Source organism: Talpa occidentalis, unplaced genomic scaffold (assembly GCF_014898055.3).
Source record: "Talpa occidentalis isolate TD23 unplaced genomic scaffold, MPIMG_talOcc4v2.1 talOcc4.14, whole genome shotgun sequence".
In the NCBI taxonomy this organism is placed as follows: Eukaryota; Metazoa; Chordata; class Mammalia; order Eulipotyphla; family Talpidae; genus Talpa; species Talpa occidentalis.
Window position 1 is genome coordinate 16,042,832 of NW_023601433.1, and position 20,507 is coordinate 16,063,338.

The window sequence follows — 20,507 nt, forward strand, 5'->3', positions numbered from 1 at the left end:
CTTAGCCTTGGGCTGCTCCTGCCAAGCCTTGTGAGACCAGAAATGAACCATGATCCAGTAACCCCTATGCAATGTCCTTCTTAAGGAATACTTAGGAAGATGGACCAAGCTTTATGTAAAAGGTTTCTGTTGTCAAATGATACCAAACATGGGAATGAGTATAAAAATTCTGTGTAGTTTTCAAATAAGACTGCATTTTACATTTTTATTCAGATTTTGGCCTAATTAAAAAGTTGAAAACAGGAGAGTGTAGGACAAACTAGGTAGGGTTCACCTGAGGCACTTGACAGATCTCCAGAAGTGTTGAAAAAGTGTTGTTACCAACTTTTCAGGAGTAAGTCCATGGGGAGGATTTATGTGGAAACCCACCACACTCCAGAAATGATTTTATGTACTATTCAGAGGCACAAACTATTCAGCAAGATTGAATTCCTTAAATAGGTGATTCCAGAGAAACCAAATGAACATTAGCCACTGGCGCTGTTTGCTCCTCAGTGTTTTCCAGAAAGCCTGGGTGCTTGCCTGGAGGTAATTTACAGTTTTGGTTCTGAAGATCTTTCTGCCACCAATGGTTCATCTGTTCACAGGATCTAAATGAAGCTCAGGCTTAGCATAAGGCCAAAGAAAGTGGCAGACATTTCCTGTTGGACCTTCAAGTAGAAAATCCTTTCCGAGTACTGAACACTTCCTCCAAGGTTAGTCTTTCAGTAAACAGAATGTTTGCAGAACCAACCTATGGTGCAGAATTAGGCGAGTGGCTGGGTCCCGAGCCTCGGTAGAGCCTTTGTAGGGCCAGAGAGGGAAGCGGCATCCAGTCCACAGCTTGACTTCAGTTCATCTGGGGGTCCAGGTCTTAGGTGGATGACATATGCTTTGAACCAAGGGAATATAATGTGACCTGGAGCATGGACTCCAGGTTTAGGCTGATTAAGTTCAAGTCCTGACTCTGTCATCCTGACTTAGTAGCCGTAAGTCCTTGGTCATGACACATTTAGAGCCACTTGTGGAGGTATCAGTTTTTCTCTTTCTTCCAGTACAGCATAGCAGCAGTGTTGAGAACATTCTCATTTTGGAAAGCTGAGAGTACAGGCGCATATTCCTTCAATGGCCACGAGGAGGCAGCATAGATACATTTTTGCATAGTGATTGGCCGCTTTCTGAAATCTTAGTGTAACTTGGAGAAAACTAGGAATGTGTTACGTCTGATCACTGGATAATAGATTTGAAGGAAATTGTACATGTATAATTAAAATTTTGTAACAAGGCACTGTATGTGTATGCGTGCATTAATACACAGATCTATTTCTCTGTTTTGATCATACATAGTATAGATATAACAGAATAGTTAAATGTCTTTCACGATATTTAGACTTTAGCTAAATCTTGCAATTTTTAAGAGAAGACCTCTTTTAGTGGCAAAAGGCAATGTGTATCTCAAAATTGGAAGAAATGGAAAATTGCCACATATGGGATTCAGTTACAAAGCCTAGATCAAAGAGCAGCGGTGTTTTATAACCTGGGCTGTAGCATGCCCCAGTGGCCAGGTGTGTGGCCCCGTGTGCGAATAGAGGGTATATGTTTGTGTCCACACACTGTGCTGTTGTTTTGAGTGATCTCATTTTTTTTTAAAACTGCTTGGTAAGTAGCTTTCTAACTTAAAATATATTGGAAACCTTTCCCCGTCATTAAACATTGTTCTGAAACTTTATGACTCATCACATCCTACCCTGTGATATCCTGTCATTAATAGTCTCTAATAAAAATTCATTTCCAATTTTTCCTCTATGATAAACAACATACCCAGGCACGACATCATGTTGTCCTCTGGAAAATTCCAAGAATTGGCCCAAAGATAAAGATTTTGGTACATATTTCCAAATGGTTTTCTTAAAAAATGGTAGCAATTTCACTTCCGTCACGGGATGTGAGTAGCAACCAATCTACTAGACAAACCCATGTGTAACAGCTCCTCACCCCAGGATTCTAGTGACATCAGCTTTCCTTTTTCCCTTTGGGAAGTAACTCACACAGAACAACTTGTACATTGACTGGACTGAGAATGATCTTGGTTCCTAAATTTGGGGACATAGGGCCTGACTTGCTCAGGATCCCTCTTAGTTCTTTCTCTCCATTGGATGCTCCCTCTGTCTTCTCGGTTGAAAGCTGTCTCCAAGACATCTTCCAGGAGTTTCCTGCTTACCATTGATCTACTGTCATCCAAGTGGCTTCAGGGCCCAGCACCCTGAATAATCTTGGTCAGAGCATTTGCTGCACTGCATTGGTTTCCCAGTTTCACTTCTGAGCATCCTCAGAAGAGCCATGGCGTCACCAGGCTCTGTGTGACCCAAGTGCCTACCACTTGGCAGGCGCTCCAGAGAAACCAAATGCACACATGTGAAGGGAGAAGTGATTGAGGGATGAAGGAGTCCTCTTGTCCCTCATCTGGACCCTCTCACTGCTCAGACCTTAGTTTGAGAGGCTTAGCAGTGAGACCTGGAGAATTTCTCCCTCCCCGTCATACTGGGTGCTTAGGCTTCTGCTAGTTTGATACCAATTCAGGTTACTGTTTGCCAAAAAAAACTGTACTTGCAGATACCATGAGAACATCTTTTTTTTTTTAAGATTTATTTATTTATGCATACACGAGCTGGGGTACAGGCCCGATGCACGGGAGGGTGAGAGGATTCACCAGAGACAGAGCGGGGAACAGAACAGGCAGACTGATGAAATACACTGCTGAGGGGAACAGTGGGTGAGTCAGGAGAGGTCTGCTGTGCCATGTGGGTTGGTCCCTGGCCGGCCAGGATCGGGATCGAACTCTTGTTGCAGAGGCTTCGGATAGCTTCATAGTGCTGAGACTTAACCCCTTGTGCTACCAGGGAGGTCCCCAAGGATATCTTATTTGTTCAAATTTTTATCTTCTCAGATTTTATTGGCCAACCACTAACAAGTTCCCACACCCACACGTGCTCATGCTTCACTCCCACTGAGGCTCCAGGCCCCTCAGTTCCCTCTACTCCCTCCCTCCCACCCCCAGTCTCCTCTGGCAGCCACTGTTTTTTAAATAATTAAGGATTACTTTTGTTGTGTTTTGCTGGATTGTTTCCTTGGCAACTGTCTTTCACTTTCTTACTTATTTCACTTAGCATAATCACCTCAAGATTCATGCCTTTTGTCCCAAAATGCACGATTTCATCTTTTTTAATTGCTGAGTGGTATTCCACTGAGAGTGCATTCCACAATTTATTTATTCAGTTTTCTGTTGATGACATTTAGGGTGATTCACTAAAATGCTTTTGTCTCAGGAAAGAAACCTTAAAAAACAACAACAACAACAACAACAAACTGGGAGAAGATATTTTCACATCACTTGTCCAATAGGGGGTTAATTTCCAAAGAATACGAAGAACTCTTACAGTTCAAAAACTACAAAAACCCTAGCAAAAATTGTTCAGAAGACCTAAGTAGACACTTCTCCAAAGAACACATACAAATGACCTACAGACACATAAAAAGTGTTCAATGTCACTTCCAGGAAAATGCAAATCAAAACCATAGTGAGATACACCTCAGCGCTATGAGGGTGGCCGATAGCAAAAAGACTGGAAACAAGGATCAGTGAGGATGTGGAGAAAATGGAACCTTGTACATTGTTGGTGGGACTGTAATCTCATTATTCAGCCTCTGGAAAACAGTGTAGAGCTCTCTCAAAGTTATAAAAATAGAAATACCATACAAGTCAGCAATGCTGCTGCTAGATGTTTACCCAAAGAATATGAAAACACCAATACAGAAAGCTCTGTGCCTCCTGTGTTCCTCCCTCTTTCCACAGTATTTGCAGTAGCCAAATGAGGACATTTTAATATGTATTTCTTGCATATTTGGTTCTGAAAAATTGGCTGGGATTCACACTTGACACTGGGCTGATTCAGTCTAGTGGGTCCAGGCTTTTGGATGTTAGGCACGTGTCTCAGGAAGGAACACCCCCTCCCCTTTAGAAATGACCATCTCCAGCACATTTTTGTCTCCTTAGCTCCTGATCCCACCAAACACCTTCCTTGTAAGAGAGACCGCACTGTCTTGGGCTTCCCTGTCTAGGTGGGGTCCTACCTAGAAATGAGTGCTGCAAGCTATGGAGTGCCTCTCCCCTGAGGTTTAAAGGAATCTCTAGGGACCTCTCCTCAGAGGTCATGGAACTACTGGGCAGGAAGCCCTCGGCAGCTGCTGGCTGGGGCCTCAGCCCCAGGTCCTCAGGCTCCGAAGTTCCAGCCCCAACCTCATGAAGGTGCGTTCCAGCTTTTGGTAGAGTCTAATGGAAAGAACCACTTGAGCTGGCCTGCTAATTCATTTTTTTAAATGTACATGGCCTTTATTATACCAGGTGCTTAAGAAATGTAAACTCATTTAATCCTCATAACACCCTGATTTTTGGCACCATCATTATCTTTATTCAGAGATGAGGCAAATGAAAATGAAGCAGGTGAAAATGAGTACACAAGGATTAGTCTGTTAATAAAGCCCAAAAACCCAACCCCACTACCTTTAATGTAATGGCTCACAGACATACACCAGATAATAGGCTCTCAGTTCAGCTAGCATGGTGAAAATAGACTCCACCAGGGGGCGCCGTGCCCACTTGCATTTAGTAAAGTAGACGAGTTAAGGAATGTCCCTGTCCAGGTAAAGCTCTCATTTCACTGAATATCTTTCAGGGAAACACAGTTTTGTTTTCTGGATTGTGTCCCAGTAGACATACAGTCAGCACTTCTGCAACTGACCTGAGGTTTTTTAGAGCCGGGGGAGCCTTCCTTAGCCCCAAGTCCTCCTGAACCTACAGCCAACCTGTCCCTCCCACCAGGTCCCCAGGACCCCAGAGCACTGACTCAGCATCCACAGGCTGCTAAGAAAGTCCTCCCCCGCCTTCGCTTGGAGAGAAGTGAATAGACAGGTGTATAGGAATATAATTGACTTTATATATTGATTTTTGAATCCTGTGACTTTGGTGGATCTATTTGTGTGTGTGTGTGTGTGTGTGTGTGTGTGTGTGTGTTCATTCATTCTCTATCCATTCACCTGCCTAAGGAAATTTAGGTTATTTCCACATCTTGGCTTCACATTATTTTTGTGAATAACACTTCTATGAACATAGGTGTGAAGATAATTCTTCAATATCCTGTTTAATATCCTTTGGATATGAAGCCAGAAATAGGATTGCTGGACTGTATGGTAGTTGACTTTTTAATTTTTTGAGGAATCTCTGTACTGTTTTCCATAGGGACGGCACCAACTTCCATTGCACCACCAGTGCACAGGGGCTCCCTCTTTCCACAGCCTGCCAACACGTGCTATTTTTTGTCTTCTTGATGGCACTTGTACTAAAAGATGTGAGATGAGGGCCTCCCCTGGTGGCGCAGCTGTTGAGCGCTGGGCTGCAAAGCTGCCTGCAGCCTCTGTAGTGCCGGTTTGATCCCCCGGCCGCCGGCGAGGGTCCCACATGGCCTGCAGACCTCTCTGCCATGCCCGCTGCTCCCCTCAGCAGTGTATTTCATTGGTCTGCCTGTTCTGTTCCCTGCTCTGGCTCTGGTGAATTCTCTCACCCTCCCGCGCTTCTGACTATACCCAGTGCTTGTATAAATAAATAAATAAATCTTTAAAAAAAAAAAAAAAGATGTGAGATGACATTTCACTGTTGTTTTGATTCATATTTTTCTAATGACGCGTGATATTGAGCACCTTTTTGTGTGTCTGTTGGTCATTGGTGTGTTATCTTGGAAAAATGTTTTTTAATTTATGAATCCTTTGTAGGCTTTTGCTTTATGGTTACCACAAGTCATAAAACATCTCCTAGGTATCACAGTCTGTTTTATATTGATAACAACTTATCCTCAATCACATATGAAAACTACCCTTTTACTCTCCCTTTTATGTATCGAATGTCAGAGTTTACCTCTTTTTCTGTTGTGTATCTATTAACATTATTGTAGCTGTGTCTGCTTTTCAGACTTTGTTTTTTAGTCCTTCCTTCTCAGATATGAGTCAGCACACCACCACATTATGAGCTCAGAGTGTTCTGAATATGACTGTATGCTTAACATTTACCAAGGTATTGTATGTTTCAAATGTTTTCATGTTGCTGATTAGTATCCTTTTGTGTCAACTTGAAGAACTCCTTTCAGCATTTCTTATAAGACAGGTAGTGGGGGTCTATTAGGTGTGGACTTTTGTGTCTATTAGGGAAAGTTTTTATCTCACCTTCATTTCTGAAGGACAGCTTTGCTGGGTATAGTAGTCTTGGCTAGTAGTTTCTTTCTTTTAGCAATTTGAATATATTGTCCCATTCTTTCCTGGCCTGCAAGGTCTCTGCTCAGAAATCTACTGGTGGTTCTTGGAGTGTTCTTTTCTTTATTCACTCCTAAAAGTCTCTTTTTGTCTTTGATGTTAGACATTCTGTTAAAATTGTTTTAGTTTGATGCACCCATGGGGGCCAAAATTAATAAAATCTGCAGGAATCTGTTGGATGTCTTGTCTGGCTATATTGTTACAGTGAAAGGAATTTAGAGAGAAACCCAACCAAAGGTTGAAGCAGGAATGTGTATTGTGGGTCACACAATAGGAGAGGGACAGCAATGCTTGAGTCACCCTCTCAGCTGAGAGCAGCTGGTGTCCTGATATTATGGGGTTGATCATGGGTGGCTGGGGGTAGGTGCTAGAGGGACAGCTGACTGGCTGGCTGGGGTTTTGTGGTTTTCAAGACAAATAAGGACCAGTTTAACTCAATAACAGGAAGGTGAGACAACAAAAGAGGACCAGCTTCCAGGGGCCTTGTAAGAGGTCCAAGGTGGCCATGCTAAACTTTGGTGTCTTTAGTGACAGATCTGCTGGGGTCATCTCAGAGCAGGTAACTGGGAAACATGGTGGCTCCTGCTGTGTGGCTGATACTAGTAGCTTCTGTCTCTTTCTTGCTCTTAATCCCCTCTGTACATCTCAGCTTTGCTGGATTCTGGATGGGGGGCACCAAAGCAGGCCCTTTGTACAGTGCTCTGAAAGGCTGGGAAAATTTTTCCCTGCCACCTTTCCTGGCAAGGGGAACTTTCTATAGGTAGGTGTTCCTTTTTGCTGCTGAACAGTGCCTGATTGGGAGAGGAGATGATGAAGGCAAAATGAAGCTACCTTCCTTTTCTTTCGTGTGGTTATTCTCAGGTTTTTGTTACTCTTGTAGGTGAGGTTTCTTGAGTGGACTCTGATGCTCTCCCAGATCTGCTGCTCTTCATGTATTTGCCTTTGAAGGGGACAAATGTCAAGTCTCCTACATCACCACCTCAATAACATCATTGCCCCACAATCTTTTAATTAGGGTGATTTTTTAAAGCATTTGAAAAGTATGAATAATCAAATAGCCTATAAATATTTTAATAGATACTCACCAAGAAAATTATAAAAATTGGGCCTCCCCTGGTGGCGCAGCGGTTGAGCGCTGGGCTGTGAAGCTGCCCGCAGCCTCTGTAGCACCGGTTCGATCCCCGGCCGCCGGTGAGGTCCCACATGGTGTGCAGACCTCTCCTGCCACCCGCTGCTCCCCTCAGCAGTGTGCTTCGGTCCTTCTGCCTGCTCTGCTCCCCGCTCTGGCTCTGGCGAATTCTCTCACCCTCCCATGCTTCTGACTGTACCCAGCGCTTGTATGAATAAATAAATAAATCTTTAAAAAATAATAAAATTATAAAAATTGGTAACTTAATTTTCAATTTGGTAATTGAACTTACTTTTTCCTAAAGGAATCTAAATGTTTTCTCCATGTTTCAGGCAATATTAATAAGGTCCATACATACACACACACTATTTAATGCAAACTTAGGAAATGTCATTTTCTGTTAACATTAAGACAGCGAAGAAACAGAGACATGGAGACTAATGGGGTGGGGAGCTTCATATTGGGGTGGGGCCAGGAGACACTGTTCTAAGTCACTTTACAACTGTGGCATTGGCTGGGGTAAGGGAGCAGCATGAGTGTCCAGGCTCAGCATTTTTTTTAAAGATTTATTTGTTCATGCATACCAGAGCTGGGGTAAAGGCCAGAGGTGAGGGGGGTGAGAGGATTCACCAAAGACAGAGTGGGGAACAGAACAAGCAGACTGACTGAAATACACTGCTGAGGGGAGCAGCAGGCAAGTCAGGAGAGATCTGCTGTGCCATGTGGGCAGCTCCCTGGCTGGGGGTCGAAATCGTGCTGCACTAGCTGCGGACAGCTTCACAGTTTGCATCTTAACCTCTTGTGCCACCAGTGATGCCCTCAAGTTCAGTGTTTTTAAGGAGAGAGGAAAGGCTGATGTGGAAAGGAAAGTGTGTCCTAAAGCACTGGAGACATCGGTCCCAACTTAAGCTTGGAATCTGCTCCTTTGGGGGGGGGGGGAAGGCCTGGAGGAGGAAGACTTCCAAGCAGAATAGAGGAGCTATTAGGGATGCCTACCATATCCAGGCAAGAGATGAGGGCAGCTTGCCTGAGGCAGAAGCCACGAAAATGAAGAGATTGTCATTTCGGAGGGAGAACTGACAGACTTGCTGAAAGAATTGAAATGGAATGATGTCAGCAAAGTGTCAAAAATGATTTCTATGTCTGCCTTGCAAAAGTAGAGCAATAATGGTAGTGATTTGAAGGAATGAGTGCTTGGAAGCACTGGAAGCACACCAGGGTTTCTTGAGAGGGTCAGAGAAAACTGAATCCATTTCAGCACATGGAGCATGCTCATTCTCCGTGGTTGCTAGATGAAGATATCTCAGGCAAGCGAAATATGCATTCAAACTAGATCGTTCATCTCTGACTCTCAGCACAGAACTGAGTCCTTTTCCTGGTTCCCAGTGGCAGAGGCCACAGTCCGGGCAGCGGATGTTGAATAACACAACAAGTGCATGGAGATTGACCTGTGAGTTGAAGCTGGGTCTGTGTAACTGATTACACTACTTTTCTATCTGCTTGCTGCTGTTGATTATCTTATGCTTTATAATTAAAGAAATGCTTTGATTTAATTTGAGAAACTTCTTTGGACACTTGCATTGTCCTGCTTTTGCAGCATTTGTTTTGTTTTTGTTGTTCAAGCTTGTGTTTATTTACCTACATTTGATCTATTAAGGTTTATTGTTAGGCATGTGGGTATTCATAAAAAATTAAACAATATTTGCTCTCTTACTTTAATCATTAGCATGTTAACCTGGTAAACACGAGTGTTTTTAAGATTTATTTACTTCTGCATACAAGAACTGGGGTGTAGGCCAGAGGTGCGGGGGTGAGAGGATTCACCAGAGTCAGAGTGGGGAACAGAACAGGCAGATGCACTGAAATACACTGCTGAGGGGAGCAGCAGGTGAGTCAGGAGAGGTCTGCTGCTCCATGTGGGTCAGCTCCCTGGCCAGGGATCTAACTTGTGCTCCAGTGACTGCGGATAGCTTCATAGATTGCATCTTAATCCCTTGTGCCACCAGGAAGGCCCAGAAACACGAGTTTTAAGAAAAGAAGCAACTATGCTAATCAAAATAAATCAGTAAAATTTATGTCACTTTAGGAAAAGAGCAAAGCTAACTGCACAATTGTCACACTCATGCTTGTTTTCCAAACATAAGAATTCCTGACATGTGGGGGCCTCTCTGATGCACAAGGAGTTAAGTCTCAGCACTAGCAAGGTATGGCCACCGCATTGCGAGTTCGATCCCTGGCCAGGGAGTTGCCCCACCTGTAGCAAAGCAAACCTCTCCTGCCTCACTTGGTGCTCCCCTCACCAGTATATTTCAGTAAATCTGCCTGTTCTGCTCCCCACTCTGTCTCTGGTGAATCCTCTCACCCCCACACTTCTGGCCTACACCCCAGTTCTTGAATGCATAAATAAATAAATCTAAAAAAAAAAAAAGAATTCCTGAAGGGGAATGAGAATCCTAGTAAATAGTGCAGTGCTCAGCTCTGATGCTTGGTCTGATATGTAAAAAATGATCAGTTAGCCTTAGAATTAATTATGAAATCTATAACGCAAATTTGAAATTTATAGAATTCGGTGCCCTTGCTAAAGAGAAGACATTGCTATATTATCTCAAAAACAGGTTTTTTTTTTTTTTTTTTCCTTTAAGGTTTGGAACTCTACAGTTATCCCCTAGCTCTCCATTATCTTCTCCCCATTCCTGCATTTCAGCAGTCCTCACTGAACTTAGTATCTCATCTCTTCTCTGTCACAAGCAAAATACCTACTTTGGATTTGAGTAGGGTCAGTGCCAGTGCTCAGGTAAAGATTGCTTACGAATTGGACAAACCAGCACAATCACAGTGACCGGGTCTTGAAAGTAGCTGGTGTGCAGTCCTGGTTTGAATCTAATGCAATTACAGTAGCTGCAGCTATTACAAAAGGGACCAGTATTCACATATTGTGGGAGTAGGGGGCTGACTGAACTTGGCAGAGACCTTTGGGTTTCTACACACAATATCCCATCTTGTCAATGTTTAGATTCAAAAAGTCAGTTTGTATATAGTTGACTGAGCTTTAGAATGCATTTTCCTCAAAAAAGTATTATAAATTGTAGTTAGGTTCCCAGAACAACCAGTGATGCCTAACTGACAAACAGTACATGTGGTTCGTCATATTAGTGGTTGTTTATGGGAAAACAAATGCATTCATGCATTCTTTTATTTAATGAACAAGTTTGGAGTTCTTTCTGAGGTCAGAAGTACAAGGGAGAAAACTCTAGTAAGACAGTGTTTAGGCATCAGGCAGGGCTCATAGGGGACTTAGAAGGAGACATGAGTTGTCTGTATTTTTTAGGTCCAGTGATTCTTTAAAAAAAAGTATGTGTGTATACACACACACACACACTATATGTGTGTGTGTGTATATATATATACACACACACGTATGTAGATACACACAAGAAATATATTGGCCCCACCCCAATAACTCCCCAAGTCTCAACTCATTACAGCATCTATAAGACATTCCTGGTGTTGGGTCTCTCTGGGGAGCACTGGTTAAAGACAGCTCTATCAAGCTATCACCAGACACTGCAGCATGAGTTCGATTCCCCACCACCAGGGAGCAACCCACATGGCACAGCAGACCTCTCCTGTCTTGCCCCCTGCTACCCTCAGCAGTGTGTTTCAGTAGATCTGCCTGTTCTATTCCCCACTTTGCCTCTGGTGAATCCTCTCACCCCCACACCTCTGGCTTACACCCCAGTTCTTGTATGCATAAATAAAAAAGACATTCCTGGTGTTACAGGTCCAGTGTTTACAGGTCCTAGGAGTTAAGACCTGATACTTTTGAGGATCAACCTTTAGCCCACATAGTCATGGACAAGTCCTAATTTCCATGTAATTGTAGACATCATCCAGGTCCACTTTCTGTCATGATAAAAGAAGGATCTCCATTCTCCATAAGGAGTCCTGCATGTCCTCAGCCCACACCAGCAGGACCATATATACATGACCATGTAAGTATAGGTTTTCTCTACCATGCTCTTCCCTTCCTGTTGAGTCCTTGCCACAGAATCAGTAGAGCAATATTTCTACTATCAGTCTGTTCAAGGTACTCTAGACTTACAAGGTAGTCTAGACTTCCCCCATATTATGCACCTCAAAATTCTTTCAGCTTCTTCCCACTACCATTCCAAAGTCACCACACATTTTAAATATTCCTTACAGCAACACCCCATTTCCAGGTATCAAAATTTGTGTTATTTTCCTATTGCTGGTTCAGCAAATTATCACACAGTGATTGGTAAAAACACCACCAAATTATCGTCTTACAGTCCTAGAGGTCAGAAGTTCACACATGAGGCTAAAATCAAGCATAAACGGGCCTTGTTCCTTATGATTCTCTAAGGAGAATCCTGTCCTTGTTCCTCCCAGCTTCTAGACACTGCCTGCTTTCTTGGGCTCATGGACCCATCACTCTGACTTCTGCTTCTGTCATTATCTCTCCTTTTCTGGCGTGGACACTCCTGCCTCTTTCCCATAAGTATCGTTCAGCTTGTACTGGGTTCTGGATAGTTCAGATTAATTTCCCCCATCTCAAGAACCTTAGTTAAATCTGCAAAACTTTTGGGGATTTGGAGATTCTGACATGGACATCTTTGCAAAGTCATTTTTCTTCCCCCCTTCTACTGCACTGATTTGCTGTTTGCATTGTGAAAGAAGAAAGCTCAAATCTGGGCCTCCCTGGTGGTGCAGTGGTTGAGCGCTGGGTTGCGAAGCTGCCCGCAGCCTCTGCAGCACCGGTTCGATCCCCGGCTGCTCCCCAGCCACCGGAGGAGGGTCCCACATGGCGCGCAGACCTCTCCTGCTGCCTGCCGCTCCCCTCAGCAGTGTACTTCGGTCCTTCTGCCTGCTCTGCTCCCCGCTCTGGCTCTGGTGAATTCTCTCACCCTCCCACGCTTCTGACTGTACCCAGTGCTTGTATAAATAAATAAAAATAAATCTTAAAAATTAATTAATTAATTAATTTTAAAAAATAAAGCAGAATCTTCTTGGCAGTAAATTTGAAAAAATACACCAAAAAAAGAAAAAGAAAAAAAGAAAGCTCAAATCTGAAAAGACTTACAGTGTAGGAAACTACACCATTGGACCCACTCAGGCAATCTGGGATAATCTCCTCCCAAAACCTTCACTTAGTCCCATCTGACAAGTATTTTTGCCATGGTAGGTGATATATTCATAAGTAGAAAGGACTAGGACCTAAACATCTTTAGGAGATTATCATTTTGCCAACCATAGTCTGTGCTTGGAGACTAACCCTCTTGTCACGCCTAGCAATTAGTTTTTTCAGAAAATGAAGGTAACTGAGACTGTCTTTTTCAAACAGGAAGTACTGGACCAGAGAGGTTAGACACTATTGCAAAGTTTGTGTAGTGAGTTAATGGCAAAGCTACTCTAGAATTTGCTTTTGCCCTCTTAAAGTACTGTCCACTGTGAGCTGGCCCTGGTCAAACAGCAAGCTTTCTAATGAGTTTTGAATCCTAGGTCCTTGAGTGGGATGGTACAAATCCCAGTTGCAGCAAGCATCTTAACTCCTCAAATGCCTTCCTCCTGACCTTAAAATTCAGATGTTGGTCAAATGTTACATTATGTGCTAATAATTTAGTGCCTGAATGTCTCAGCAGAATTTGTAAGAAAACAGAAATTGGACCTTTGGGAGAAGGTCTAGATTCTTGGCACTACCAGTAATTCAGTGAAGTTTTTCCATAGGTACTTTCCTTAGCCCTTTGGGCTTCATTTTACATATCTGAAAAGTGATGGCTCCAGTAGGTGACCTGGCTGCCTCCTTTGAGCTGTGAATGTCCACCATGCCACCGAGCGCTTTGATCTCAGTTCTGTGTGCAGGAGACTGGTGTACATCAAGCCACTCTACATATCAAGGGCCCCATAATTGAAGGCTGGCTTTTATCTAGAGCTATTTTTTGAGTATTATAAAAGCATAGGCCATTTTTGAAATGCTTAAAGAGATCAAAAAATTTAATTTTATTCTCTTACTGAGGCTGAAACATTTTGCTACTTGGGGATTTATCTGAATAATACATTCATACATTAAGGGAGAGACACTATCATAGATGAAGTACACTTTTCTGGGGTCTGGAATTTTAATTCTAAGGCACTCTTAAAATGGGGGACAATCCATGAGTCTTTAATTTGTCAAGATAGTAAGTATAAAATTGCTATCTTTTTGATGCTTTTACTATAATTGTTTTGCATTGAAAAAGACTTCTATTTAGATCTAGCTAAGCTCTACCCACCTGTCTCTACCATCTACCAACTCCCCCTTTTATTAATTTTATATCTCAGGTTGCTGACTTCAGATTATCATATAAAATAAGACTAAGAACAACTTATATTGTCTACATATATATGTGCATGCATATACATGTATACACATATTATACATGTATGCTTGCTAAAATTGAAAATTTCATCTGTCAAGAAATCATGTACAGATTTTAGTCATGGGGAGATTATCCCTACCTAATGAATTTCATATATCTAGAACAAAAATAAATGTTCATGTAAAAAATAATCTGGACTAAATGTACCAGGTGAAGTTATAAGGAAATTGTATTTATAATGTCTCTGTATTTACTGAGCTTCTTCAATGAACAGATGTAGCATATCATTATAAGTGTCCCGTTCCTGGATGAACATGAGATTTGGAGTGTTCTCAAGTAACAATGCACTATAACATTACCTAAGTTTCAGGTGTGCATCATTATAAATCAGTGTCCATATAGACTACATTAAGTCACACTAGGCCCCTTTTGCCTGATTTACTTACCTCTCTACCCTGTCCCTTTGATTCTCATCCAACATTTAGGCAAGATCCAGACTTAAAAGAACAAGAAAGGGACAATAGTGCTTATATAATTACTTGCCTGAATAAAAATAGAATTACAGCATCCATTTAAAGGTGAATGGTTTGCATTTGCTTTCGCTCTCTGTGATTTCAGTTCAATTTTCAATAATAGAATAAAAGACTAAAAAAGCTGAAGATCAACTCATTAATGAAATTGAGGCCTACTACCTAATTAGTAAGGTCTGTAGAGAAATAAAAGCACAGTGTGGCAACTCTGGAAGTGCACCCTGTTCTTGCAGGCAGAGCTGTGGCCGCAGGAGCATATGATGGGACTTCTGCCGCTGGAGGGGCAGTGCAGACTGGGCTCAAATCATAGATGTGTGCTCTTGGGCTGATCCCTTCATGTAAACTGTATGGTGACAGTGAAGATCTCTTCACACTGTGATTAGGTGTGTTCATGCATGTAAAGCACCTAACAGAGCCTGGCACAGACAAGGCAGCTACCGTGAGCATCACCTCTGCAATCATCAGTGATGGCGGTATTGGGAAGCGGTGGCATTATTTGTAAGACCTGGCTTGGATGAAAAATAATAATTGGGTTATACGAGAAGATTGCTATGAACGCAATTCCAGTTACTCTACAGTTTCATGACAGATGTCAGTCTAATACAAAATAATGGTAACCAGATTCTGGTCCAACTTTGAGCTGTGCATTTATTCCACATTTACATTTTTTGAGCTCATAAACTATTTTAGAAAATACATTTGCTGCCTTGTCATGAAAAGTTTTTTGGATTATTCTGGATACGGGATGGAAGACAAAAAATAAATAATTTGAAAGTCATCTGAAATCGCCTTGCAAGTATTAATATATGTATAGACACACACATCAAACCACAGAACTTCTGAGTAGATTTGATTTAAGTCGTATTTCTCACTGATACTAACCTTCAAAACAAAGCTATGTAATTTGGTGGGGACAGATTAGACATGGATTATAAATCAGTATCATAAAAGGTATTGATTAAAATAATGAGTTCAGACTCAGCATCCTGAAACATAGTGGTTGCTCAATAAATAAGGTTAGTGAGTCATTTAAAGGTCTTCATCTCTTATTTTTCAGCTTGACTATCTCTGCCGAATGCCCAATGCAACTTGAGGACTTCCCGATGGATGCCCACGCTTGCCCTCTGAAATTTGGCAGCTGTAAGTTTTTTTCACAAGTAAGAACCATGGATATACTTTTGGGCTAATTTCTGTATTCATTCAGAAAAATTAGGTTCTGTCTAGGAATGAGCACAATATGGTCTCAGTCGTCTTGAGACTAGTGCACAGTGGGCACACCTACCTCTGTCTTCACAGACTGTCTCTGAGAGAACGTGAGTGGAGACACTTACCATCTAGAGTATGTTCCTGGGTAAGTGCTTCCCCCAGACCATCACCTGGCAATTGTTTCTTGTTTCTAATTCCCAGGTTACAGGTCACCACCTCCAGGATCCTGGGTAACAAGTTCATGTTACCCATCCAGTAACATTTTTATTGTAGGCATTGCTATGTTGACTCACTTATTCTAGAATATTCCATAAGAGTAACTGTATTGTCTGTCATGTTCACAGTCAGTGCTCACCCAGTATACCCAGTGTATAAGGAAATATGTGTTGCTTGAATGAATAAAGTGTTGGTGTACATTAGGCGCACACTACTCAGATTCTAGTAGAAAATCGAGGATTCCAGCCTCTTCAGAGAGAGGGTGATGAGACTGGCCCCAAAGGAACACCAGCTCTGTCACTCCCACTTTAGTGATATTGGGAAGCAGAGGTTAGAACCATCAGCTGCTTCATTCTTTTTTCTGGCTCTCCATGTGCTAAGTTTACAGTTCTGAAAGTAGAAGCATGCTTTCTTTGAGCCTAACCAACAGACTACTTGGGTGTGAATCCTGGCTACCCTGTGCTTCGACTAAGTAACTGCGGGCAAGTCATCAGCCTCTCTAAACATTTTTCCTCATTGGTAAAACGGTTGTGATTTTTTTTTCTTTCATAGATTATGTCTCTGGTGTTATAGCTTAAAAGCATAACCAAACCTGAGGTCATCTAGATTTTTCCTTTGTTGTCTTCTGTGGGTTTTGGTGTTCTGCATTTTACATTTAGGCGTCTGATTCATTAAGACCTAACTTTTGTGAAGGATATAAGGTCTATATCTAGAGTCCCCTTTGTTGTTGTTGTCATTGCATATTTTCCATCTGTTCCAGCATCTTGTTGAAAAGACAATCTTTCACTTCATCATTTTGCCTTTGCTCCATTGTCAAAGATCAGTTGACTCTATTTGTGAGGGTTGCTATGAGGCTCCCTTTACTGTTCATAGATCTGTTTGTTTATTGTTTTTGCCAATCCCATACTCTCTTGAGTGCTGTAGCATTATAGAAAGACTTGAAATGTTTTCTCTGACATTGTTCTTAGCCTTCAACATTTTACTGGATATTCTGGCTCTTTTGCCTGCCCTTATAAAATTGATCATTCGATTGTTAATATCCCCAAGATAACTGTGGAATTTTGATTGGAACTGCATTAGAACTATAGATCAATTTAGGAAGAACTAGCACTTGAAAACGTTGAGTCTCCTTGTTCATGAACAAGGAATAACTCACATTTATTTAATTGAATGGCTTATCTCTCCCCATCAGTACCTCTCACTCTTGCATATTGTAGGTATGACTATTAACATTGGGAGGTGGGGGACTGTTTCCTCCTGATTTATTTTTCTTTTTTAGAATTATTTCAGCATATCTAGTTTATTTGCTTTCCAGATAAGTTTAAAAATAATCACTTACATATCTACTACTATGAAAAATATAAATAGAAATGTTTTCATAGGAAGTAAAACTTATGTAAAACTTTGAAAATCATCTTACATCTTTATAATGATGAAATTTCCAATCCATAAAGACAATGTCTCTCCATTTAGATATTTGATTTTGATTATCAGCATTTCATAGTGCTTCTTATAGAATACCTGTGCATATTTTGTTTGATTTATACCCAAGAATTTGTTTCCTTTTTGTCTGTCTTTTTTTTTTAAAGATTTATGTTTTTTTTATTTTTTTAAATAAATTTTATTTTTATATTCCCCATACAATCGCAACCCCCTTATTTTGACCCCAATCCCTCCCCTCCCCGCCCCCCACTCCCCATAGAGTATCTCTGGTTCATAGTTTTTTGTTGATTTTGATTTTCACTTTGTTATAGTTATTCATTTTCTTGGTCCCTTATTTAAGTTTTTTAGATTCCTGCTATGAGTGAGACCATCTGGTATTTTTCTTTTTCTTTCTGGCTTATTTCGCTGAGCATGATCCCTTCCAGCGCCATCCATGTTGCTGCAAATTGCATGTGTTTATCTTTTTTGAATTTTGAGTAATATTCCATGGTGTATATGTCAAAAAATGGGCAGAAGAGCTAAAAAGAAACTTCTCTGAAGAGGAAATGCAAATGGCAAACAGGCATATGAAAAAATGTTCAACATCACTTGTCATCAGGGAAATGCAAATCAAAACTACCATGAGATACCATCTCACACCAGTGAGAATGGCACATATTAAAAAAACTAGCAACAACAAATGTTGGCAAGGATGTGGAGAAAAAGGAATTCTCCTGCACTGTTGGTGGGAGTGCAAACTGGTCCAACCACTATGGAGAGCTGTGTGGAGATTTCTGGACCTACTAAACATAGAGCTTCCACTCCTAAGTATTTACCCAAAGGACACAGAAACATCAATTCTAAAGAGCACCTGCACCCCTATGTTTATAGCAGCACTGTTTACAATAGCTAAGCTTTGGAAACAGCCCAAATGCCCAAAAATAGATGACTGGATCAAGAAGATGTGGTACATAAAGATTTATTTATTTATTTATTTATACAAGCACTGGGTACAGTCAGAGATGTGGGAGGGTGAGAGAATTCACCAGAGCCAGAGCGATGAGTAGAACAGGCAGAGTGACGAAGTACACTGCTAAGGGGAGCAGTGGGCGGCAGGAGAGGTCTGTGCGCCATGTGGGACCTTTGCCTGGTGGCCGGGTATCAAATCGGTGCTGCAGAGGCTGCGGGCAGCTTCGCAACCCAGTGCTCAACAGCTGCGCCACCAGGGAGGCCCTTGTTTTCCTTTTGTACTCTTTATATCAGATGATTTCTATTGCTCTGTCTTCAAGTTCACTGACTCTTTCATCATGTCCAATCTGCTGTTAAATCCATACAGTGAACTTTGTGTTTACTATGTGTTGGTTCTAGATTTTGTATTGCTTTATTTGAATAATTTTAATGTCTCTGGTAAGATTTGCTCATTATTTCATTGCCACAATTTTTTCTTTCATGTTTCCTTTACATTTTTTCTTAATGCCTTTATACATAACTATAATATCTACTTTAATATCCTTACATACTTAATCCAGCATCTGAATCCTCTTTGAGCCATTCCATATTGATCACATTTTCTCTTTGAATATGGATCATTTCCTTTTTTTTTTTTTTACATTTAATAATTTTAAAGTGTTTCCTGGACATTTCAGTTTCATATTACAGTGACTCCAGCTTTTGTTAAATTTCAAGTGTTAGCATTTCTTTCTTAGCCAGTCAATTTGATTGAGTTCAGACTCGAGATGGACACAAGCTGACATGTCAGTTCTTTATCTTTAGTTGGCTGATAGGATTATCCAGGATTGAGTTAGATATCTGGGAGAGCTATCACATCACATGTGGGCTTCTTTCTCTGCGACTCTCCTTTCTATGATTTTACACCTTACTTTCTAGCAAGCTGATCTGATAACTCCGCATGCTTTCTTCCAGTTCTTCAAGCCAGCAAGACTGAGCTACTTTGTCTGAGCGCCGGTCACTTCACCATTCTGACTCAAGAGCTTTAAATCGAAAAACCATTCCCTTCTCCCAAGTGCCAAATCCCCCACTACCCTCCCTTCTTGTACTTGTTCTGTTCATTCTCCAGTGCCTCCTGGAGTTATTTTTTTATGACCTCTAGAACTAATAGTTGTTACCTAATAGTAGCCACTCTGTCATTATCAGAAGTGGGACTCCTTTTGACTCCAAGGTCTTCTTTTTATTTTGATTCTTTCATTCCAAAGGGATTATTGGAATTGGGAATGATAAAGATGTGTGATAAGCCAAAATTTAGGTGGAAATAATTCATTTTTTTAAAACTATGATCTTAAAACACCACAGAGAGATAAAATATACATGTATTGGGGAAGCAATATAATGGAAGGGAGTCTTACCAGGATTTGTAACTTGCTGCCATGGATTGACTGTCCATGTCAGTACTTGGGCCAAAACCTTCAAATGTTCCCCAGAGATCTGATTTGGGAGTCACTGATTCATATGTCTGAAGGGATTTGAATTGCTCATATCTACCAAGAGGAAAATTAGCCAAAAGTATGCCACTCTTTGTATATGACAACTATGTTCTTGATTTGAGCAAAAACGAAACAGCTCAAGTCAAAGATTGCTGTTTTTTTGGGGGGGGGGTTGTTTTGTTTTTTCCTAGTGAACTTTATTCATGATAATTTTATTTTATTTTATATATCATTTTTCATTTTTGTACAATGTATGCATTTTCATCTTGGTTATAGTCCCCATAAAATTCCTACCACTCTTGTTTTGATCCTACTTCTTTCCCTCTTGTAGTATGTCTCTGGTTTATAGTTGCCTGTTGATTTTGACTTTTATTTTATTATTAGCTTTTTTTTCCTGATCCCTTATTTGGGTCTCCTACATTCCTGCTTTTTTTTTTTTATCATTTGTTAAACAAGTTCAAGTCAATGTGATATTCAGATTTAATGACAGTGATGTGTAAAGCAGGCAGCACAAAAAAACAATTTTTGGTAAAGGAGTAACTAAAGGAATAACTGTGACTTTCTAATACTTCTTTACTAAATTATCTCATAGTCAACAACCAACCAATTACAGTTGAATCATTTATCACATTTCAAGCTAATCCCTTCACCTTTACATTCAACTAAACAAAATAAAATCAATTAGTGCACGTATACATATATTTTTAACTCAATAGGGAACCCAAAATCAATATACATATTTCTTAAACTTGGTAGAGATTTTAAACTCTGGTGCCAAATTTCTTTTTATCTGCTTGAAACTTAGAAGATTGACTTGATCTAGCTGTTGATTGTATCATTTTATTTG

At 40.9% G+C, this 20,507-nt stretch overlaps 1 protein-coding gene across 2 annotated transcripts in view; it reads left to right on the top strand.

Moving 5' to 3' along the window:
• The window catches only part of GABRA5 (gamma-aminobutyric acid type A receptor subunit alpha5), a 67,446-nt gene that overhangs the window by 23,645 nt on the left and 23,294 nt on the right, over positions 1-20,507 (top strand). For both annotated transcript variants that reach the window (XM_037511452.1, XM_037511453.1), the window contains exon 7: positions 15,433-15,515. In XM_037511452.1, coding sequence (XP_037367349.1) covers positions 15,433-15,515 — 83 coding nt within the window. The remainder of the gene's footprint in view (positions 1-15,432; positions 15,516-20,507) is intronic.